The 25,350-nt window shown below is 40.3% G+C and overlaps 1 protein-coding gene across 12 annotated transcripts in view; it reads right to left on the reverse strand.

Moving 5' to 3' along the window:
• Positions 1-25,350, reverse strand: part of SYNJ1 (synaptojanin 1) — a 104,126-nt gene that overhangs the window by 18,072 nt on the left and 60,704 nt on the right. For 8 of the 12 annotated variants that reach the window (XM_075910881.1, XM_075910819.1, XM_075910827.1 and 5 more), the window contains 5 exons: positions 24,755-24,914; positions 13,663-13,875; positions 12,506-12,643; positions 3,320-3,367; positions 1,491-1,561 (listed from right to left, as the gene is read on the reverse strand). In XM_075910881.1, the coding sequence (XP_075766996.1) occupies positions 1,491-1,561; positions 3,320-3,367; positions 12,506-12,643; positions 13,663-13,875; positions 24,755-24,914 (630 nt within the window). The remainder of the gene's footprint in view (positions 1-1,490; positions 1,562-3,319; positions 3,368-12,505; positions 12,644-13,662; positions 13,876-24,754; positions 24,915-25,350) is intronic. The other 4 variants (XM_075910838.1, XM_075910830.1, XM_075910822.1 and 1 more) reach the window with 1 other exon arrangement.

A 25,350-nucleotide genomic window follows, 5' to 3' on the forward strand; every position in this document is an offset into this window, starting at 1 on the left:
CAGAACTAATCGCCACTTTCCTAGAAGGTGGGGATCTGACCCAATTGCAATGGCTGTGGAGGAATGGTGTTCCTAATCTCTGTTTGCCAGAAGCTGGGAATGGATGACAGGAGATGGATCACTTGATTGCCTTATCTGTTCATTCACTCTGGGGAGGCATTGGACACTGTTGGAACTCAAGACACTGGGTTGGATGGACCTTTGATCTGATCCAGCATGATCATTCTTATATTCTCAAGAGCGAACTTGGTGGCAGGTTATTGAGTTCATGTGCTGTATTGATAATGGAAAACTTTGGAGCTAAAGAAGAGAGTTATCCTGTTTATAGTAAAGGCAAAAATCTCCTTCAGTACCTCTCAAGAGGACATGTATGAAGGCTAAAGTCATGTCCAAGGTACCCTCTAAGTTTTTTCATCCTTGGGCGGAATAAGTTTTGTTATGTGCCCGAGGAATGGGCAGATGTGCACCACCAACAGAAACATGCGATACACTGAGCAGCTGTGGGCGCTCTGCTAATCAGCTGGGTGGCCGCCCAAATGCTCAGCTTATAGGAACACTGGTCATGTCTACATAGTAGGGTAATGCGCACTACAGGGGTGTGATTTCTAGAAGTACACAAACATACAGAATCTTAACTGGTCTTTGTAAACTCTGCAGGCATGCACTAATAGTTCTCTAGCACTCTTTAGCATAGCGCTGTTTCAAGTATTACTAACAAAAATTCCTTAATGAACACGAGCAGAGTCTACAAGAGCCAATTAATGCACAACATGCAGTGCTTTCGAAGTCTTCCTCCCACAGTGTGCATCATTTTGGGAGCTGAACTAAGGGGACCACTGCTGAAGTGCCCCAGAGAAGGGAGACAACATTCTCTAATAGCCAGCGAATGCCCATGGAGTCAATTCAGAAATTTAAGTACATTTTCAATGTTTCTGCCTCTTTTAAAAAAAAGATGGATAGCTGTAAGTATCTAAGAATCTGCGAAGATGGACCTTAACTACACAGCCAAGAAGTAATTGGTCTGGATATGGCCCCCTCCTCATCAGTTCACCAGGAAATATCATGTACTGGCAGACACTGATACAGATAAAACCCATCTTAACCATAAATCTCCAAGCATTCTGTAAATGCACTTTCTGTGTGTGGAATTCCCTAAAATTTCATGTAGAAAACCAAAATATAGCTTACATTATTTTTATTTTTAAAAATATTTCATAATATCTAGCCTAAATTTGGTTTAACAAGTTGATTCCATAGCTTCTTTCTTTCACAAATTGATGGACACTCAATGCCTCAAACACACAAAAATATTTTATACAGAATAGGCTACTCTTATTTCCAGTTTCCTCTGAATCTGCTATTGTGGTTACAACGAAGAACCAACTGAAAGAGCTAATATCACCTAAGCAATAGGACACTTGCATGAAAAGCAGGAGCTCTAATAAACAAACATTTTACACCTCAGTAAAAATACAAGTTTGAATGCCTACCGGTCTGGCTGCACTATATCCCACAGTTCCTGTGCTCATGACTCCAGCTGCAGGCGGAGGCTGACTACGAACTGTAAAAAGCCATTAGAGACCACTGATTAAAGATGTATTTCTAAGTTGAAATTTTCTATAATATAATTAATGCAAAATATTTATCTATATTACCCAATTTATGTTTTTATTTTGTGTTCCAGAACTTTTTTTTTTTTAAACTCTGAAGCATGAAGAAAAATTAGTTACAAATGAAATTTTCTTTGACAGATCAGGTGCAAACTGATATTATGCAATAATCGTATGTTATCACTAACAGAAAAGGGAACAATAGAATTGCATTAGTGATGAAAAATACGTTTGAGAGAGTTCTTTTTCTTGCAGATATTGCCTATGTTACTAATATTAGGATTAAGACTGCCCCTATGACTGGGAAGTTGCTGTACAGTACAGCATATTCTAGGCACTATGGTCTTCAAAAATGATGATTTTAGGAAGAGAAGCTGATTCAAAAACATGATCTCAAAGTCTGTCTATAATTGTACATTATTCAGTGAGTTAAAGAACTTATGTACAGGTTCCTGGCTCTAACTTCCTGTTATTGGATACAACATTTTGATAATTAGGTCAACATTTGAATGATGATTCTGATGATCAGCCTTGAATGCAGCACTCAAATCATGAAGTGCAAGATATGTTAAAAAAATCTAGCTGACACAAACTCACAACTCAATGCCTCCAGAAAGAAAGAAGGTCTCAATGTCAGCTGCGGTAACCTTAAATATGCCCAATAATGGGGGCATCTAATCACAAGACAGGCAGCTCTTAATTAGTTAAGTTGCTCTAATTGGCAGATATTTTTTCTCTCAGAGGTTACGTCTATAGTAGCTCTTTTGTCAGTATAACTTATGTTGCTCAGGCCTGTGAAACCTCCACCCCAGAAACATAAATTTACTGAAGTGCTGGTTGGTGAGAGATATTCTCCCACTGACATAGCTACCTCCACTCATTGGCCGCGATTTAACTTTGTGGACAGGAAAGGTATCTGTGCTGATAGGAGAGCGACTACACGGCAGATTTTACAATGGCACAGCTGCGCTGCTACAAGCTCTCTAGAATAGACATGACCTTATGGTATATCTACATTAGAGCTGGAGGGTCAATTTCTAGTTTGAGTAGACATTCCCATGCTAGCCACAATTAAGCTAGCATCTTAAAGATTGAGAGCAGCCATGGCAATGCTAGCTGTCTCAAGCATGATCCCATTTGAGACAAGTGTGTACTCAGAGTGGCTAGCCCTTTCTACCACAGCAACATACTGTTTTCAGTGTGCTAAAATATTTTAGTGGAAATTACTCCCTTGAAAGTACATATGACATTCAGTTCTGTTTAAAAGAAAAAAAATCTTGCCAGTCACAGATAAAATAAAGAATATTTCTATAGTCAAAATCTCCTTCCTATCAGATACCTATGAGCACTTAAAGATTTCACCTTTACCCAGCCCTGCACATATATACGCATCATGCTGACTTATTTAAAACAATTATGAGATTAAATCTTGAGAGTTTTCATTACTACAATTTAATTTTTTATTTTATCTTTCATGAGTGAATTTTGATTTATGTTTCACAACGTAAAGTTGCAAACAACTAACAAATGCAACTAATTAAATATAAGAAAGTTTGGAAAAATATATTATAGAAGGATAAAAGTTTAGGAGTTATACAACAAACTGACAGATATAAACAGCAAGAGTATCTTCAAGTAGTGGAGAAACTAATGTCATAAAAGTATTAATTTGAAGATTCATTTCTACCATGCAAAAATCATAATGTTACCTTCTATTTCTCTCCTAGCTACCCCAGGACTGGGAGGAGCGCCAAGACCTTTTCAGAGAAAGAAGAGAAGCTGTATATTGCATAAGAAAAGCAATAGACTGAAAAGAGGCAGAAACATACAGGCTGCAACAAACAAAAGAGCTTTCACATTTAAGCAATTTTTAAATGGCCTAACCATACTGCACTCTTACCACTTGCAGCAGCACAAAAAAACCACACTAACTGGAAATAACTCAACAATTCAGTTACTGTTTACAACTATTACATGGTTTCAATTCTACATTTTCAATGAAGAGAATTTAATTTTCTGCTATATTCAATGCCTAAAAAAATTAAGGCACAATTACAGTTGATTGGCAGGGCCTTACATTCTTCCAAAATATCTTAATTATATTATATTGCTATAATTATGTGGGAGTAATTATACCATAAGTCACTTTTACTTTGGAATAAAATATCCACACAAGGGATTGCCCTGCATAACAATAGTTGTACACCACATAGTTCTGCCATTCAATTTCTCTATGTGGAGGAGCCAAATGCTTCATCCCAGGCTGCCCTAAGCAGACATGAAGAACGGCATGTGCTATTTACCCAGTATATGGTTTCCTTCAAAACTGTATACTTTCATTCATTTGCATGCACATCAACTGCCCTGTTTTAAGGACAACTATATCTTGCAATTGGTTCCTACTGCTCCCACTAAAATATGAGGAGAGGTATGGCTGAGTCCAAAGGCATGAGGGATTCTTGTTTCTGTTCTGAGTTTTGTGGATTGTGAAAATAGAGGACATAATATTCTCTTGCTATTGAGCATTTGTAGCTGTCTGGTGGTGCGTAACACTGCACTACAAGACAGATCCAAGTGCTGGTGATATTTCAGAGGTAATCCTTAGGATATGAACCAAGGAAGGGATGATAACATACAATATCTATAGAGTGGTTTGTGCAGAGTAAATATTATATTATTGCCTAATTCTTATATAGTCTTCTTCCATCAGCAGATCTCTGTGGCCACACGGAGGCTAAGCAGAGCCAGCTAGTAGAGGCAGAGTGGTGGTAGAGAGGACATAATTGGGGAGCATAAAGAGGCTTCCTGGGAACGCCTAACAGCCACTCAGCTACCAATTTTTTCCTTCCCTTTTCCCCTCCACATTTTTAGCAAGGGAAGATGGTAAGCAGTGACTGATGGGGTGTGAACACATCTACCAGTTGGAGGCAACAAAGAGGAAGAGTGGAGGGAAGTCCCAGGCTCCATACTCTACTTCAAAGCCTAGCGCAGCGGGAGGGATTCTGCACAATTTTCCTCATGCAGAGGAATGATTTGACTCATTCATCTACTTGAGTGTTCTTTCCCTCTTGCCCCAATGTTTACCTCAGCACCTACTGTGGAATACAAAATTTCAAAACAGTCTCTCCATGCATGTGAGCTTTAGAACAATCTGAATATTAAAACAAGGTCCTCATTGAGAGGTTGTGTCTGAAAAACCTTTGAGCTAAACTCCAAATTTACAACTAGTATTCCCCTGACACTTGTTGTGGCATACAATATATTCACAGATTTTAAAACACTGAAAATTCAAAGATCATACTGTGGGGAACACCTGGATCAAATTATCTCAACTTCCACCACTAATTCTACCTGACTAACATGGTACAACAATATTATGGTGGCAATAGTGCTGGTTACACCAGGATTTCTATTTTAACAGTAGTGAAAAGGTCCACAAAAATTCTGTCTTTCGGATTACAGTATCACTTTTCGCTGCTTATTGTTGTTTGTGCACCACTTGATATTTTTTATAGCAGCGCGCGTGTGTGAAAATGCCATTTGATATTTTCTTTGACTGTCTTAGAAAGGGCCTTGCGACTGAAGTTATTTTAGTGAATCACATTTCCTTCAGAGCCCTTTTTCCCAGGAACACAACCATTTTAAGGAGTGAAACTGATAGGTATAATCCATTGGTTTGTATATACTGGATGAATTGCTATTGATAAAATGCTGAAATGTGTTGTATTTATTTTTCATAATAAACAAATTATTGTTTTGATTAAGGACAATATTCCAGTGCCATCTTAGTTAATGTCCACTTTCTTCTAGTCCATTGCAGAGAGTTGTCAGTTTTAAAGCTTATTTAAGTATATTCCTTAAATAACTATTTTATCCAGTGTGAAAATTATTCTCCCTATCTCGTTCTACTCCAGTTACCAGACTGGCTGCCCCCACAATCTCTTCATTACATACTTGCCCCCAGTGTGAGCCTACAGGTACAGTAGCAATCCCAATATACTTCAGAAATAACACTGAGAGCACTCCTAGCATAGCATAGCAATATCAGATACAGCTAAATTATGGAGGCTCCAGTCCCTATTCTATAGGGAAGGCTGAGTCGAGTTTCACACTTAAGTGTAACCATTTTGTATTATTTGAAGAACACAGTATATCCTCTCCAAAGTACAGCACTTACTCTTGTGTACTGAATGAATTTTCTGAAACTTTTCAAATTTTTCACTCAAATTAAGCTTTACTTGCAAAATGCTCCTTTCAGAAATTTAGTATACTATAAGACATTTTTTAATTAATAGCATTTTTGTCATTTTTCTTCATTATTGAAAAATTCTTCTTAGTAAAGGATGCATACTTTTTGTTTTGAACAGAATTCCAGAAAGAATTACCAGTTTTCTAACTGCTTGCCATGTCTTAATTCATCAAAATAACCTTAACTCTCCCCCAGAGACACAACAGAAGGGGGGGAGAGAGGGGAGGAAATGTATCCACAAGTGATCTGGTGCTCTTTAAAGACTAACAAATTTGTTAGTCTTTAAAGTGCCACCTGACTCCTTGTTGTTTTTGTTGACACAGACTAACACGACTACCCTTCTGAAAATGGACTGGGTCTCCCAACCAGTTTAACCTGATCTCAGAGTACAAACATTATGCACTGATTTTCACTATTTGGTTATTTCATGATATCACCTCGGGTGGAGTACAGGTTGCTTGCGTATATAAACTGTATCTCCTACCTTAGTTATTTGTATTTCTTTTAAGGTAAACTAACTCCATATTAACAACAGTTTTTACACTAACAACAACTTTTAGTCCTTCATACAGTTAAACAAATATTTTCTGTATAGAACTTGGTATTGCTAAAACAAAAAATATTACACAATGCTGACAAGTCACAATCATTAACTTTCTTCTTCATATTCTGTAAAAAAAATGACTTGCTTTGTTTCTAAATCATAAATACATATGGCACTACAAAATGTGTAAACTTAATCCTGAACTCAGAGGTGCTGGAACAATTTGTTAAGGGGATTGCTGAGAAACTTTGAACCGAACTATACATGATGAAAACTACTTCAAGCCAGGGGGAGCAGCAACACTCCCAGTTCCAGCACTGATGCCTGAACTCCAAAAAAAGTGAAAACGAATTATATTATGATTATAAGGTATCCAATGAAAATCAGCTTGAGCCACCAAGCTATATGAGAATATCCAAAAGCTGAAAACAAAAACAACCCCCTACTCCTGAGTTCTAGCCTATTCCTAAAACAGATACAAGATAGGATTACAATATGGGAAAGTTTAGAGTCTCACTAGGAGTCTTCCAAATGCACAGGGTCATAAGGAGTGCCACAGACCCTAAAAAAGGTGAAGTGTCTGAGATAAAAGTTAAAAGCCAATATTTTATGGGGAAAAGTATTAAATAAAAGGTCTATGTTCAAATTGATGAAAAGGGTTTAACTTTCATGCATACCAGTACATCAATTTATAATTAAAGAGGACATGAAAACTATCCTTAACTCACCCCCAGTGTATTTACTACATAGGTCTTTGAGCACTATCTGATATTTATTGTATATGATGTGCTGCAACTTATTTTTAAAGTTATGTAGTATCATCTATACCATGCATTACAAATATAGATCAGATCTAAATAGCTTCCAAAGTAAATAAAATGAAAGAAACAACATGAGACAGGATAACAGTTCAAGGAGAGGTGTCAAGGAATTAGTAATGGCAGCAGAAAGGAGTAATTGATAGAAGAGGTACGAAGGGATGGAATGAAGATGCAGAAGATGCCTATTCCAAGTATATGGAGCAGCAAGGCAAAAGGCATGAAGGAAGTAAAGAATAAGCTGAATGTAAGGCTAGGATGGGAAATGAAAGATGTCATGACAATTTTATTTACTGGTCACATAAGAGTCAAATAATTTGTAATGTTAATTGGAAGGCGCTAGTGTTTTCACAGCTTAGACTGGAGCAAGGCTAGACAGGATTCCGTCACAGCACAGAAAAGTGGTTGGCAATGACATAGGACAGAAACTAAACATGCAAGATGATGCAGAAAGTGCAACATTAGTTGCTTTCTAAAATTGTAATTATTTTAATTAAACCTCAAATGGTTCATCTTAAATTACAGATCATTACCAAATGCTGGCAAAATTGGATTTTGACAACTTGCTTGGTGCAGCATAAATACTTTCTTGTACCTATTTAAAACTCAAGAAATTGAGTAAATGGATTGTGTTTACATTTAAAGATAAATATGGATAATATATCTGTAAACACACACAAGAGTTGTGTGCATGCATATATAGGTTATAGGCATGTGACAATTGCACAGCTACATGAAATTTTAATATGCTTCTCACCATCTGCACATGCTAAATAATCTATTTTCCCATTATTTATTGTAATGTTCATCTATATCCCAGAAGTTCAAAAGGCTTGTCATGTTTCCTTCTCCCCCCTCAAAAATATTGAAATGCTTTATACATTTTTGGCTCGATACAGTAAAAAGCATACATTGTTAACTTATGTATTGTATACAACATTTATCTTGTTTTGCAGAACTCTCCAAAAATTTCCAGTTTTATTTTTCTGGAACATGCACTTTCTTGCCTACTGGTACATGTTAAGTTTAACTCTCACTGACAAATCTCTTCTGGAAGTAACAGTCAGGGAAATTTAAAAAGGAGTTTGACATATGGTATGTTCATGCATATATGAATACCAAGAATTCTCTTCTAAATTAGCTATTTTGTACCTGGACCTGAAATCAAGATTAGGAATACTTGTATATGCATAGTCATCATCATAAGAACATAAGAACAGCCCATATTGTCTCAGGACCAAGGGTCTATTTAGCCCAGCAAGCATCCTGTCTTCTGACAGTTGCTAGTGATAGGCTGTGTCTAAGACTAAATTCCTCTTTCAACAGAAGGATGTAAATTAGACACTTCGAATTTACAAATGAAGCGGGGATTTAAATATCCCATGCTTCATTTGCATAATTGCGTCATGGTGCTCTTTTGAAAACATGCCATTTCTAAAGTAAAACTGCAGTCTAGACGCGGTTCTGTCGAAAACGGCAGGCTTTTTCGAAAGATCCTGTACTCCTCAAAAAATGAGGTTTACAGGATCTTTCGAAAAAACCTGCCGTTTTCCACAGAACCGCATCTAGACTGCGATTTTACTTTAGAAATGGCGCTTTTTCGAAAGAGCGCCATGACAAGATTATGAAAATGAAGCGCAGGATATTTAAATCCATTTGCAATTTCGAAGTGTCTAATTTACATCCCTCTGTCGAAAGAGGGATGTAGTCCAGACACAGCCTCAGACACTTCAGAGGAAAATAATAGAAAAGAGCAGTTACCATGTTATCAATCCCATTGCCCAGAGGCAGCTTCTGGGAGTCAGAGGCTAAAGACATGCAGAGTTGCATCCCTGACCATCATACTTATTTGGCCATGGCCCATGAACTTATCCAATTCTTTTATGAACCCAGTTATAGTTTTGGCCCTCACATCCTCTAAACAATGAGCTCCACAAATTGACTATTCATTGTGTGAAGAAATACTTTTGTTTGTTTGTTTTAAACTTGCTGCCTGTTCATTTCATTGGGCGATCCCTAGTTCTTATGTTATATGAAGAAATAAAGAACACTTCCATGTTCACTTTAGCCACATAACTATTTTGTAGACCTCTGTCATGCCCTCCCCCTTAGATGTCTCTTTTCGAAGTTGAACGGTCACAGTCTTTTTAATCTCTGCTCAGATGGAAGCTGTTTGACTATCCTAACTATTTTTTCTGTTCTTCTCTGTACCTTTTCCAATATATCTTTTTTTCAGATGGGGTGCCCAGAACTACACACAGTATTCAAGGTTGATGTACCATGGATTTATACAGTGGCATTATGATATTTACCATCTTATCTACCTCTTTCCAAATGTTTCCCAACATTATGGTAGCTTCTTGACTGCCTCTGCACATTGAGCAGATGTTTTCAGAGAACTACCCACAATGATTCCAAGATCTTTTTCTTGAGTGGCAACAGCAAATTTAGACACTATTATTTTATGTATGTAGCTGGAGTCATATTTTTCACTAGATTACTCTGCATTTATCAACACTGATTCCATCTGCCATTTTGTTGCCCAGTCACCCCATTTAGTGAGGGGTTGTTTTTTTAATTTGTCTGCTTTGGACCTAATTATATTGAATAATTTTGAATCATTTGCAAACTTTTCCATCTCACTGTTACCCCTTTTTTCAGATCAATAATAAATATGTTGAACAGCACACATTCTAATACAGAACCATGGGGGACTCCACTATTTGCATCTCTCCACTATGAAAACAGGCCATTTATCCTTACCCTTTGTTTCCTGTTAGCCAGTCATGAATCTATCAGAAGACCTTCCTTTTTACCCAGGAATGCTTATTAAGCAAAGGCTTAATAGTCTTAGATGAGAGGAACTTCAAAAGCTTTCTGAAAGTTCAAGTACACTTTGGATCACCCTTGTCCACATGCTTGTTGACACCCTCAAAGAATTATAAGATTGGTGAAGCATGATTTCCATTTACAAAAATCATATTGACCTTTCTCTCAACATATGTTTCTTTAGGGATCTGATATTATTTACTAGTTTCCACTAATTTGCTTGGTACTGAAGTTAGATTTACTGGCATGTAACTACCAGGATTGCTTCTGGAGCCTTTAAAAAAATCTACATTACTTCAGCTATTTGCCAGTAATTTGGTACCGAGGCTGGTTTAAGCAAAAGGTAAATACCACAACTAGTAGCTCTGCAATATTGCAACAGAGTACTTTAAGAACTCAGGGTGAATACCATCTAGTATTGGTGACTTCTTACTGTTTTACTTACTAATTTGTACCAAAGCCTTCTTTGCTGATACACCAAATAGGACAGTTCCCAATCCTCCAAAAAAAGGTTCAGACTTGGAAATCTCCCTCTGCAGTGACGATCAATGCAGAGAATTCATGTAGCTTCTTTGCAATGGCTTTGGTACCTTGAGTGCTCTTTTAGCTCCTCGATCATCCAGTGGCCCCAATGATTGCTTGGCAGACTTCCTGCTTCTGATGTACTTAAAAATATTTTGATGTTCGTTTTTGTGTCTTTTGCTAGTTGTTCTTTGAATTCTTTTTTGGCCTGCCTAATTATATTTTTTACACTTTACTTGCCAGAGAGTGTGTTCCTTTCTATTCTTCTCAGTAAGAAGTAACTTCAAATTTTTAAAAGTTGTATGTGTATGTGTCTCACTAACTGCTTCTTCCAGTGTGTTGTTCAGCCACCTCTTTTGGGTCTTTTTATTCCCTCCCCCCATTTGGGGATATACAGTTAGTTGAGACACTATTATGTTGTCCTTTAAACATTTTTCATGCAATTTGTACACATTTCACTTTTACAACTATTCCTTTTATTTTCCATTTAATTTTTTTACGTTTTTTTTTAAATATAAAAGTAAAACTGTTTTTTCTGTCTTAAAAGCACAAGAGAGGGTATTGTGGGTGAACTTAGAAATACCTTTCTTGAACGGTAATAGAGAGGTAGCTGTGTTAGTCTGATCTTTCAAAAACAAAAGGAAAAACTATGTAGCACTTTAAAGACTAACGCAGTGGTTTCATAGGTGATGAGCTTTCGTGGGCCAGACCCACTTCCCCAGATCTGAGGAAGTGGGTCTGGCCCATGAAAGCTCATCACCTATTAAACCATCTTGTTAGTCTTTAAAGTGCTACATAGTTTTTCCTTTTGTCTTTCCTGAATGCTTTTTATAATGCTTGTTATGTAGAGAAAAGCAGTGGAACTCCAGCTGAAGACAGCTTTTAATTTAAAAAATTGTACATATTAACTAAGTTTAAATTGAAGGTCTAGATCAGTTTTAACTAACATAGCTATAGCAAGGCAATAACTGTTGAAGAAATATTTTCATGCTCCTTTCATCAAGAAGAAGCAGCTACTGTCCCAAATTTCCTGACCACTAAGTTTAAACTGTAACTCCAGTAAGAGGATAGAGTTCAAGGGCTCTCAGAAAGAAAAAAGGATATTGGGTTTTAAAAGAATGATTTATTTTTAAGAAATTGAATATATGCCACAACATGTCAATTTCTACCTTTGGGAAGTATCAGATTAAAAATATTCTCAGGATAAATTTACTGTTATATTAATCATAGAATCATAGAATCATAGAATAATAGGACTGGAAGGGACCTCGAGAGGTCATCGAGTCCAGCCCCCCGCCCTCAAGGCAGGATCACAGAAATTGTGCTATTTGTTAGTCATGTTTGAAAACACAATTAAATTATTACCTCCAAATTCTTTTCTAGAAGTTGCAGGACTCCTACCCCCTTATAGTATACAAGAAATATACGCAGCATTAAAGAAAAAATGTCAGTACAAAAAAAAAAAAAAAAAAGAGAAAGTTACAAACATCAAGAGTCACTTTGGTTAGTTATTACATTGTTCACATATGATCACTAAACATCTAGTTTCTATATTAAATCAACATATATATGCAATCATACTTACTCAAATGTTAAGTGGAATATCAACTTCTGAATTTAATTAGTGACAGACTAAGAATTAGTTTTAAGAAACATTAAAATGTCACAATGAAAACGTTAAATACAGACATCCATAGGAAGACTATATTCCTAGCTCCAATTAGCACAACTGAATATTACAAAGTAATCATAAGTAGCGGAGATATATAAAATGTAACTGAAAAAACTCATTTAAAAAAAATTAGTGAAATGGATCAAATATATTTTGTGAAGAAAAAGACAGTCGTCTGGCTAAAAGAAAAAAAATCATGGACTTAAGTAAAATTGTACATCAAAATATTGTCCATCATATGGTATATATAAACTCCATTACCTGATGGTGGAGGTGGTCTTTGTGGTGGAGCAGGCCGTGTAGGTGGAGCCAATGGGCGAGGGGGAGGAGCACGTTTAGGCTCCAAGCTCTGAGAAGACTCCTTCTGTTGAGTAATTGGTTGAAAATCAACTGGAGAACCTGATCAAGAAAAAACAACATTATATTTAATGATCTTATAAAAATCAAGTAAAGTGCTAAAGATTTTCTATTGAAAAGGGTTTTTTTTGTTTGTTTGTTTGTTTTGTAAATAGAGGTTTTGGTGAGCAACACCAAATGTGGTTGTATTGCATTGTCATATGGCATCAAAGTCTACATTTACACTACAAGAAAAAGTCAACTTAAGCTATGCAACTCCAGCTATGTGAACAATGTAGACTTATCGTGGACTCTACACTGCAGGGGGTTGACGAGAGAAACACTCCTGTTAACTTCCCTCATTCTATTTGTCCAGGGTAGAGTAACATGGTTGACGGAGAGTTTGGTAGGTTTTAACTACACCTGTTAAATCAACTGCCGGTGATCGATTTCAGAGAGTTAATTCAGGCTACAGTGGCTATGTAACCAAAGTTTGTGAGGAGCAAGAATAAGAAGAAATGACACAGAATTAATTTACTCATCACAGTTTCATAAGGAATGATATCTACCAAAAAGTTTAACCATTAATTATTTTTCTGGGAGCTTTAAGGATATCTATAAGCCACATTTTATCAAATATTCCATCTTATTTCAACCTAGGCTTTATTTATTTGCTTATTTCTTTTGAGAAAAGGAAATTTTAAAAGCATTATGGAAGGTGAGTTGTCAGATAAGCACAATCACTGTAAAACTACTCCCTATTACAATGACACAAACCAAGTGTTTAAAAACGAATTTTTGTGGCAATGTTTTTTAAAGTGTCACTGGAATAAGATGCATCGCATCAGTGGGGTTAAAATAAATGAGAATTATATTAAAGTGTTATGTCACAAGGTTATTCTCTGGAGGTGTGAAACAGATTATTTTACTTATTTTAGTCACACCACAATTTGACCTAAAATAACACAGAACCCCAATAAAACACCCATTAGCTAGTTTAACATTTACTGTATTCTTCAAGGTCAAATTGTAGGTAACTAGAATGAGATATAGTCGTCTGACTTACATAATAAGATACATACTCTGTGAGGAGATAGGTGGTCCAGGAGTTCTTGTAGGTGCTCGACTTGGTCTTATTGGAAGGGTGGGTAGTGGTCCATCTGACAACGTGGGTGACTGGCAGGGACTGGAACGAGGTGAAGAGCCTGGCGAAGTTCCAAGACCAGAACTTGTACCTGGCTGTAGATGTTGAGGAAAAATGTCTTCCACTTCAGTACTATAGTCATCAATATCGCCTAGAATACAGAAAAAAAATAGCTTATAAAATAAAAGGATCTACGTATGTTTTTCCCTATTCATATTGACTCCAGGCATAGAAGTTATGTATTGTGATTTCTTCTTTTCACAATGAAATAATCAAAATCCTGCTTTTCAAAGAATTAACTACTCAAAAAATCCTTTCTGCATAATTCTTATATGATGTAATTGTTCATATGAAGAATATAGGCATAGACAGAACAGCTGGAAATGGTCTTAAACTCTGTGCATATTAAAAATACCAAGTACAAAAGGAAAATTTTAGTATCTGAATTTTGATCTTTTACAAAGCTTATCTTTTCAAATGGCCATCAGAGAAGACTAGGTTCTTCTCACAACACACAAATAAAGATTTCTTCAATAGAAATTTTATTTAGTGATGTACTTAAAGTACTTAGAAGCTAATTGTGAAACATACATCCAGAGAATAAATAATTCTATATTCCAAAGTGTAGTAAAAATAGGCACCTCTGTCCCAAAACAAAATAAATAATTCCCAGTCAGAAAAACATAGCAAATGCTGTTTCAGTCCAAGTTGGTGATTAAAAACAACTTGCTGAATTATGGGAAACACCTCAAAGATAAATAAAATACTGATATAGCTATGATTTTTTTCCCCTGAAGATATTGCTAGACAGAGATCCCTGCACTCTTCATCAGTAAAGCATTCCAAAGTCTCTCATAAATGTTCCCACGGGACACTGCCAAAGGTGTCCAATGTCTTATTCAGCTTTGTTTTAGTGTATTAATCTTTTCATTAATATGTTCCAGATAGAGTTTTACAGTAATTAGGAAATTTACATTGGTGTGGAACACACCTATCTACTTATTAAGCAGTGCTTCAGGCAGGGAGCTTATACAACTACTCAGACATCTGCACTTGCTCTTCATTAATTTCTCAGTGGAATCTGAAGTGGTGTTTTTAATCTATGAAGCTGTAAATGGTTTGGGCACAGAACCTTGTGTGCCGCTGCACTCTGCCAAGTTGCTTAAATTCACTGTTAGCTATTTTTAAAGAAACGCCAGGCAGAGCATTCTCAGTGAGAAGTCCTTGACATAATTTCCTCCTTGATTTGACAAGACTTGGATTTTTTAAATCTTTATAATGTGCTATAAAGCTCATTTATTCCTTGAGACGATGTGAGTGACAGATTCTGTGGCATTTGTGGGCACTATTATTTATATTGTTTTCCCAGTCAAAGGGACCATTTGATGTTAAATGAAGTATAATCTGATAGGACTTCAGAAAGTCCTTCTGTTCTGAGGACTGGTAAATCTTTTACTCCATCATTTCCTTTCTGCTAGCAACATCTCCCACAATTCTGATACTTAAGGCCTATTCACCTCCTGTTTCCAGAGGCAGTTCCAAGCTGCAGCACAATCTGTGCTGGTCATATCCCCTTCTCCATAAGCCACCACAGATCTTGGGGTGTGTGCTTTGATTCTGTCTTGCCAGGCATAGTTTGGATACCCTGAGTTCTTAGCATTTTAGATGAAAGCAGATGAACAAAGAGGCAAATATTCTTGTCAATTCTGTGTACTTGATATAGATCTTTAGTACTCCTCGAAGAGCCAACGCGTGCTGCAGCTCTTCTGTGGGGTTCTTTGGCTTCACATGTAACAATGATTTGACGATCTCCTACAAGGCAAGTTGTATTAATGGGCCCATTTTTTCCATCTACAAATAAGTCAATGTTGTTTACATAACCCAAGCACTGTCCAGTTTTAAATACAATTCATCCTTTTAAAATTTTATCAAAGCTACAGAAAAGAAGGAAAAACAGTTAAAGCATTTAACTGTATTGGAACCAATATCTAACTTTGCATGTGTTCTAATGAACGGTTCCATACTTTCAAGAAAAAGCCTGGAGACAACCCGATACAAGATCCTGCCCATGGGGTGAATCTTACACATGAAATCTGAAGGCCCATTAATTGGAGGCACTGAGTTATGGTTGGCCTTGTGCATTTTACCAAGAAATACTCCAGATTTCCTAGAATCTGTCTAGCAATCTCTGCTACAAACTATCTTTATGGAAGGAATCAAGGAATTTTCCTGGTAATTATTCATGAAAGAATGTGTTTGAAGTAGATCCAGCATTGTGTCTGTGGCACTATGTACTGCTGGTTGGGTTGGAGCTCTGATCAAGCTATTACCCAGAAAGGATTCAGGTTAAGTGCCCTGAGAACTAAGGCTTGCTATTACCACCATGAGCATCTGGTGATGCCTCAAGGCAGAAAACAGGCTGAACATTGTATTTGATACTAGTAATAAGCTGTACAAATTTCAGTCTAAGTTTACATGACCCTACAGGGAATGCGCAACTAGACAAACACTACTGAAGGAAGTAAGTCCCTTTGAGACTAGGATTCTACGATGAAGGTAGAGTATTCATTTGACATCTTCTTTTCTTCATCCATTGTGAGATTGAGGATGGCTCTGACCTCTGTTTCCCATCATTCCAGTGTGTTTCTGGAGCATCATCCTAAAAATCTCTTTTAAGGGAACAATTTATATTGTTCCTATGCCCGGGAGATGTAAAAATTGCCATACCACCAGCTTTGGTATGATAGGGTCACTCAAAATGGATTAGATAAAACAGGGATAGGGTAGGACTTTAGTTCATGGAAGTATCTGCAACTCATTATTTCTCAAACACACTGGTCCAAAGTGATAGAAAAGCGAAGTTATTCACCTTGGTGTAACTGTCGTTCTTCGAGATGATGTCCCCGCGGGCGTGCCACTGTGGGTGGTAGCAAGTGGTTCAAATGGTGGAACCATTAGGGCTTCGAGGACGACATCCAAATTCCAGACCGGTGGGGTGGGATGATGCGTTGGGCTTATATTTGCAAGGCCCTTGATAAATCTCTTTGTGGTAGGATGGGTGAAGACTGAGGTTCTGTCGATCGGTCATCTGAATGCGGAAATAGCCGCCATATGGACGCTGAGAGATGCTAATGAAAGACCTGTCTGTTTCAGGTGTCATAAGTAATCAAGGATAATCGGAAGGGAAGTAGATTCCAGAAATTGTTGCTTTGTGATGCATCAGGAGATGAACCTGCGCCACTTGGAGAGGTAAGTATTTCTAGTTGTTTGCCATCTGCTATGGATGAGAATGTGCTTGACTGGTGCCGAGCATAAGGATTCGGAGGGGTTTAGCTAGTTAGGAACTATGCTGTGAGTCTCATGGTGTGAATCTGGGGGTGTCGTAGAGTGCCCTGGTTCTGTGTGAGGAAGTTCGGAAGGGCTGGAAGCTGGAATGGTTTGCGTAATGACAGGCGATGGAGGAAGGGGAACTAGTGTTGACGCGCCCAAAGCTGGAGCTATCAATATAATTGTGGCCCCATCTTACCTCACTTTCTGTAGAACCTTCGGAATGAGGGGTATAGGAGGGAAGGCATATAGGAGAGGTCCATTCCAGTTGATAAGGAATGCGTCCCCTAGAGAGCCCGGGCCAAGTCCCGCCCTGGAGCAATACCTGCGGCACTTTTTGTTGTGATGGGTTGCGAAAAGGTCTACTAGGGAAATTCCCCAGCATTGGAAAATTGTGTGGAGGACTCCCCCGTGCAATTCCCATTCGTTTTTCATGGTGAAGTGTCTGCTGAGAAAGTCTGCGGTGATGTTCGTAATTCCAGGTAAGTAGGATGCCACAGGTGTTATTGTGTGGTAAATGCACCAATTTCAAAATCGGATAGACTCCGCACAGAGGGAGCAGGATTGAGATCCTCCCTGACGAGTCATGTAATACATGGCTGTGACATTGTCTGTGAGGATTCTCACCATGGTGTTCCGAATCTGTTCACAGAAGTATTTGCAGGCGTTGAATATCACACGCAACTCTAAAAGGTTTATATGAAGACGGGTCTCTGGTGTTGACCACTGACCTTGTGAGATCGTACCCATGTGGGCTCCCTATCCTAGAAGGGAGGTGTCGGTTGTAATGTGATGCTGGGGCTGTTGTTGGTGAAATGGTACCTAGTCCACCAGAGGAGTGATTGAAGGACAGGTTGTGGAGGTGTTACTGACCTGTGAAGGTCGTGTCTGGTGTAACTGTACACTAGTGCCAGCCAGTACTGCAGGGCACAGAAGTGTAGTCTGGCGTAACGCACCACATAGGTGGTGGCGGCCATATGACCCATGAGACTGAGGCAAGTGATAACTGGAACAGTAGGGCTGTCTTGAATTTTCTGAATGAGGTCCTGGATAATGTTGAATCTCTGCAGAGGTAAGCAAGCCCTGGCTGTAATTGAATCCAAACTGGCTCCTATGAATTCCAGTTCTTGAGTTGGATGGATACAAAACGGAATTTTGCTTGTTGACGAGGAGTCCAAGAGCTTGAAAAGTTTGTTTGGTGGTGCGTCCCTTCAGTAGGCAATCGTCCAGATATAGAAATATGATTACTCCTTGCCTTCAGAGATAGGCGGCGATTATCACCAGGATTTTTGAGAATACCCTGGGGGGCAGACAAGAGGCCAAATGGCAGGACTTTGTATTGGTAATGGTCTGTGTCGAAACAAAAATGTAGGAATCTTCTGTGAGCCGGGTGAATGGAAACATGAAAGTAAGCGTCCTGGAGGTCGAGGGCTGCAAACCAGTCATTACTATCTAGTGCAGGAATTATGGCAGCTAATGTGATCATCCTGAATCTTTGTTTTCGTAGGAATTTGTTCAGATAACGGAGGTCTAGTATTGGTCCCCATCCTCCTGACTTTTTCTGAATGAGAAAATAGTGGGAGTAGAATCCCTTGCCCTTGAATTCGTTCGGGACTGGCTCTATTGCCCCTAAAGAGAGCAAGTGGTTGACCTCTAGGGCCTCGTGAGATGGGTCCCTGAAAAGGGACGGGATGGGATAGGTGGTAGGAGGAATGGAGATGAAAGGGATGGTGTAGCCTGTTTGGACAATTTCCATCACCCATCTGTCTGTAGTGATTTTGGCCCATTGATGGAAAAAAGGCTTCAAGCATTGATGGAAAATTCAGGTGTGTTGATCTTTGGTGCTGCCAAGAACTGTTTGCGTGCCCCTAACCAAGGCATCAAACTTGCTGTTTGCTCTTGGATGCGGTCTGCATACGATTGCTTATGTTGCGTCGTCGCTGAGGTCTTTGGCGCGAGAGTTGATGGTCAAAATTCCTTTGCTGTTGTTGTTGCTGCCACTGGTGTCGAACATACGGGTAGTCATATCTTCACTGGTATGGGGTGTACCACCATCTTCTGAATGGTGGGGGGGGATGTACATGCCCAGTGTTCAAAGGGTTGCGCGGGAATTTTTTGAGGAATGCAAGACACTGTCGGTCTTCTCAGCAAACAGCTTCTCTCTGTCGAAAGGCAAATCCTCGACCTTATTTTCTAGTTCTTTAGGAACTCGCACTGCTTGGAAGTAGGATGCCCTTCGCATGGCTACAGCGGTGGCCGTGAAACAGGCTGCTGTGACTGCCACATCCATAGCTATTTGGAGGGCTGTTCTGGCGGATGTATAGCCCTCTTGAACCACTGATTTTAATATGGGCCTTTTTGCCTCTGGCAAATGGTCCATCAGTGGGGTCAGCCTTGAAAACGTGGCAAAGACATGGTTGGAGAGGTGCGCTGTATAATTGGCAATCCTAAGCATTAACGTCGCAGATGTATAAACTTTTCTACCCAGCAAGTCTAATCTCTTTGCATCTCTGTCCGATCACGATTTGTACTGTGGAGCCTTCAATCTTTGTTGGGCTGCGTCCACAACCAGAGAATTGGGCTAGGGATGGGCGAAGAGAAATTCCATGCCTTTTGGGGGAATGAAGTACTTCCTATTGGCTTTCTCGTTAGTCGGTGGTGCGGATGCTGGTGTGTGCCAAATCTCTTCAGCTACCTTTAAGATGGTTTTGTCCAAAGAAATGGCCAGTTGTGATCTGCGTTGCGGTTTCAGGTTTTTGAAGAGACAATGTTGCTTGTACCTTACTTCTTCTAATGGTATTTCCTGACTAACTGCAACACGTTTAAAGAGCTCCTGAAACTGTCGGAGGTCATCTGGTGGAGAGATGTCCCCAGGAATAACAGCTTCATCGAGTGAAGAGGAGTCGATTGGAGAAACCTCCGATGGCTGCTCCTTAAGATTTATCTGCTCCGGTTCCGATGGGAATTGAGGCAGGGATGTAGTTTGCCCTGTACGAGTGGGGCCGGAGTTGGAGAGCATCTGGAAGATGCGCAGTCACAGCAAGATCGTGCATGAGAGCTGGATCTGTAGTGATATGAACATCTGCTGCGAGAGTCATGATGGTAATGGTCATCACGTGATAGAGCCTGTCCAATGGGGAACGTGTCTCAGGGTAGTCCAATTGTGTGTGTTGCCAATGATGGATGTGTGGGGAGTGGGGAGAGTGAGAACAGACATATGAAGCTCTGGAGAAAGTAGGAGAGATGGAATGATGACAGCGGTGATGACTCCCATGTTGAGGGTATGGTGAAAGGAATGGAGATGGCAGCCTTTGTGGTGAGTGTGCCGACCTGTGCTGACTACTGCGGTAAGATGGAGAACGCGGTGCTGGTGGGGAAGGAGACTGTGCCGGAGAGAAAAGAAGCGAGGGGGAGCGATTTCAGCATGGAGGAGTTGTCGGTGCCAAGCTCTCGGTGCTGCCAGTGGCTAGGTGTGGTGCCGGAGTCTTCAGTGCCGTGCTTTGCGGTGCTGCGCTCTCCAGCGCCACATGGTAGATAGGTACTGTAACGGCTACTGGTGCTGATGATGCTGCTATCAGTGCTGATGATGCCCTCGGTGCCGGGGCGGTCGGTGCCAGAGGTTAGGGCGCTGTTGGAGCCGATGCAACCCTCGGTGCCATAGGCAGTGCTGGCTCTCCCACTTTTTTGGGTTTTGGTGCAGTTGAGGCTTTCGAACGCGGTTTCACCATGCTGGACGTGCCCGGCTTTTCCTCTGAACTGACTCTGCCATGTGAAATGGCAGGTAAAGATCTTGCTGGCGACACCTTAGATCTTTTGGGGGAGGTTGCTGAGGGAGATGACACCCTGCGCTTTGAGGACAATTCCTCAGAAGCAGGTTGAAGGGCCTTGTCAAACAGTGTCATTCGCAGCCTCATCTCCCTGTCCCTTCTAGCTCTCGTGAACTTAGTACAAGGCAGGCACTTCTGGGGGATACGGGAGTCTCCCAGACATCTGATACAGGCTAAATGGCCGTCAGAAGCGGGCACTTTTTAAACCCTGGCAATGACGGCATAATAAATGTCTTGGTCTTTCAGAGTTTTCTTATGGTAACTAGTTCGGTCTTTTTTCTGTCTTCTTAAAAAAAAAAAAAACGGGCTATGTAATACTAATATAATAACTATTTAGAACAGGAAGAAAAAGGGGATGAACTGGGTACTGAAAACTCGGAGTATAAGTCTATAACTATTCTAAAAAACTTTTTTTTAAAGAATTAACAAAAGGGATAATAACTATGAAGAAAAGGAGTATAACTATAGAAAAAACGAGGTGATCTCACCACAAGGTGATAACATGAAGAGCGCAGTTCACTGTCTGCAGCCTGAGGTGGTGGAGAGGAACTGGAGGGGGCCAGACCGTGCAATCAGGACAAAAAGTGCGAACGCCACAGTGCATGCGTGGTCCAGCCGGGTACTGCTTCCAGAAAAATCTCCGTTTCTGCGGTGCCAGGGCAAGCCCAGCACCCACAATGGAACACCTGTGGGGACATCCTCAAAGAAGAACCATTGTTCCAACAAGTGGAAATTCTGCCTCCTTGATTTACATCTAGATGGCTGAAATTCTTGATGGACATCTGCTCATCCCAATAGATTCTTCAAGGTAAACCACCTCTGGATTTTCCACCTGATCTTTGGTTACAAGATTCTTCCAATCTTTACTGTCTTTATTCTGGTGCGCCTGTACAGCTGGAAGACAGGTGTGTTTTCATCCAGTGCTGAATTTGTAATCCTTCCTTAAAACACTGATTGGAGAAGGGAAGGACTTTTTGTTTGGCAACATTTTCTGCCACCATCTTATCTAATTTTTCCCAAAGAGGAGAGAGCCTGTGAATTTAAATAATCATGATTTCTTTGGAGTGTGAGTCAACCTTCCAGAGGTGATGTCAGATCTGGTGTCTGGATGCTGAGCTGGATACCATGGCCCTTGAAAATCTGTGGCCCTTGAGATCTGAGCCAGGCACTCTGTGCCAGTTTGCGCCAGGTCCAGGAGCTACCCAGGAGCAGCCTGGCTCATACTACATTTAAACTGCAGAGCTGCAGGGAAGGTAGGTCCTGCATCAGGAGCAAACCGGAAGTGAGTAAGCCCGGCTCAGTCCTGGCTACCGCTAGGTCTGGGACCTCATGTTGCTGTGGTTCTGCATTTTAAATATAGTAATACCTGGATGGCTCTTACTACATTTAAAATGCAGAGCTGCAGCGGCATTAGGTCCTGGACCCAGTGTTAGCCGGGACTGAGCTGGGCTTGCTCAGTTCCGGCTCACGCTAGGTCTGGGATCATTGTGGCACTGCATTTTAAATATAGTAAGAGCTGCTCAGCTATTACTGCATTTTAAATGCAGAGCCAAAGCAGGGGTAGCTTGGGACTGAGCTGGGCTTGGTCAGTCCTGGCTTGTGCCAGGTCCAACAGCCCCTGTCCACTGGGGAATGCGGGGTTCCAGTGACAAGCTGGAACCCCCCGCAGACAGAGGCTGCTGCCGGAGCAACCTGTGTTCATGACCAGCCCAGGCCACCAAGGACAGAGACTGCTACATGGCAACAGCCCCTGTTCGCAGCAGTCTGGGCTGGCTGTGAACACAGGCTACTCCAGCAGCAGCACCTGTCTGCAGTGGCCGGCGCTGGCCACTAACAAAGGCTGCTCTGGCAGTAGCCCCTGTCCGCGGTATGTGGAGCAGCCTCTACTCATAATGAGCCTGGGCCCACCATGGGCAGAAGCTGCTTCAAAGCTAGAGGCAGCAGCATGGGGGGAGGGGAGCAGCAGCTCCTTCTCCCCTCCCCCCCTTGCTGCCTCTGATACATAGGCAGGAAGTAGGGGGGAATGCAAGTAGTCAGGTAGTGACTTGACTAGTTGCTTACATCCCTATCCTCAAGGACCTGCACCAGCTGGCTACGGATTGCTGATGCATCTTCTTTGGACATGGTTTCAAATATCTCAGAAGAAAAAGGAAAACATAACCTTTGCTGCATTTTTGGTCAGCCTGGCTCAGAGTAAATTTGAGGGCTCCCTTCCTCAGCAGACATGTTAATGTCTGAGGACAAATAATTCTCAGGTTTCTTATACCCTTTTTTCCCCCTCTTTTTGAGTTTTTAACCCACTTTGTAAGCATTGTCTCTCAGCTGTGACCAGGGAATGGTTTTTTGTGGCTCACTTTAGGCAGCACCTTGAGCCCTCTTGATATGTTCCCATTCGTGCCTCACGACCTACCAGTTGAACTGTCTGGCAAAAGTCCACCTCATCTTTGGAATCTCTCCTTTTTCTTTTTACTTCTCTGGATTGGGTTTTTTTGTGCTAAAGTCATAGCTCCTTGGGTCAGAGGGAACCCAACATGCCTGTCTGACTTAGAGCCCCAATCCCTAGCAATGAGAAGACTGGCTGGCTTAGAACAACAATTTATCCTCCAAAGAACCTGTAAAGGCTGCCTTCCATATGAAACAGTATATGATTTAGCTGGTATTTGCGAGGCAGCACTGCCACACAGAGTGCAGGTAAGATTCTGTCAGGAAGCCCTGCAATGCTTGATCCCAATAGCTAAGGCAACCCCATTGCTCTATATAAAATCCAGGAGAAGGAAAGAAGAAAGAGAAAAGTTGCTCATTCTGCTCCAGCAAAACAAAAACTGAACAAAAATAAATAAATCTGTCAAAGTCAGGAGCAAAGTGAACCACCACTCAACAGCTGCCAAGGAAGCAGAGAATCTGGCAGGAAGCCAGAGAAGGGAGCATGACCAGCACAAGCTGCAGCTCTGAACTGCCTCTAGAAACTGCAGATGAAGAAAACAGCCTGTATTTATCAGAATTGTTGGAAACACTGGGCTTCAGAAATTTATTCTTCTTTATATTAATATTTGAACAGTCTCCATGTCACCCCCCCAAAATTTCTCCAGTGTCTAAACTCTGAGGGCCAAGCAACAGAATGGACCCTGGCTCACAAAATCAGTAGACATAAAAATCCACACACACAGTAGAAGCTATTAAACTATTGTTCTGGAAAGAAAAAATATTGTATTGCAACTGAGAGTCTACAAATGAACAGACCAATTAATGAAAGTAAAATGGAGATCAACCTGTTCTACTGTTCAAGACTCACATCCAATTCTTTGGTAAAATATCTTCATTGACCATCGTAAACAAAAAAAAAGTATTAACTTTGAGTTGTCAGACAAACTGCAGACAGTGTACGTTTTAAGCTCTTTTTGACATATTAAACTTCTTCAGACAGTATAGGAAGTCTAATATTATATGGAAATCCTCTATTTTCTCTAGCACATTCAAAAGTTGCCAATCCTCCCTGACCAATTTTCTTTCTTGCAGCTTGAGTGACACCTCAGGATACCAGCAAAGTGATCTTCCTCTCCAGTACCTTCTTATCCATAAGAAATGTTTCCTGAGTTACCACAATGTGCTCACTGTAACTTAATGCAGTGGATCTTTGTCTAGATACCCCCTGTATTCTGGAAGGTATTCACTCTCTTCAGTCACTGATCAGTACCACTCTCACTCCCATCCATGCGAACAGAGCAGGATTGCTCTGCAAACTGTAGATATGCTGCTGGAGACTCTGATTTTTATCACCTTTTGATTTTTTGGCATAAAGAATAATAAATTGTTAAAGAGATGTATAAATTAGACAGTATGTCTAGGATGGGAAGAAGTTAATTTGATTCAACAGACCTTCCATATCATAGTCTGCAGAAACCTCAGCATCTTCACAAAGCAAAGTGGAGCTGGTTGATGAAGGCAATCCAACCATCTTCTCTAGATTCAGCTCTTCTTCCAAATTTTTGATCCAGTCTGAGTTTTTCAAGTTAACATTTACAATCCTTCCTAAAAGCTGAATATTCATATGATAAAGAAGAGACTCAAAGTACACACATTTAAAATAAGCACTAAAAATCAGGGATCTAAATTTAAAAAGGATAAACATTCTGCTATACAGATTATTATAGGCAAGCCTCTGTTTTTCAGGATACCTGTGACAAAACAATTATTTCAGGGGGCTTTTTATGAAGAGGCATTTTTTTTTCATTCTGCTCTTCCTACTCTGCAGCAGAGGTGGGCAATTATTTTTAAAATGAGGCCACTTCACAAACTTCTGAAGTGGCCCCAGGCTGCCCCGCAAGGGGTGAGACCTCAGGTGGAAGGGAAAGGGCCAGGAGACTTCTTGTGCTCCCTGCTACAGACCCTCACTGGCCTGGGGGTGTGGGAGCATGTGAAGTCTTTGCTTCCCTTGACCCCAGTGCCTAGAGAATTGCCAGCTGTTTTAAAAC

The sequence above is a fragment of the Pelodiscus sinensis genome, chromosome 1 (assembly GCF_049634645.1).
Source record: "Pelodiscus sinensis isolate JC-2024 chromosome 1, ASM4963464v1, whole genome shotgun sequence".
Classification (NCBI taxonomy): domain Eukaryota; kingdom Metazoa; phylum Chordata; order Testudines; family Trionychidae; genus Pelodiscus; species Pelodiscus sinensis.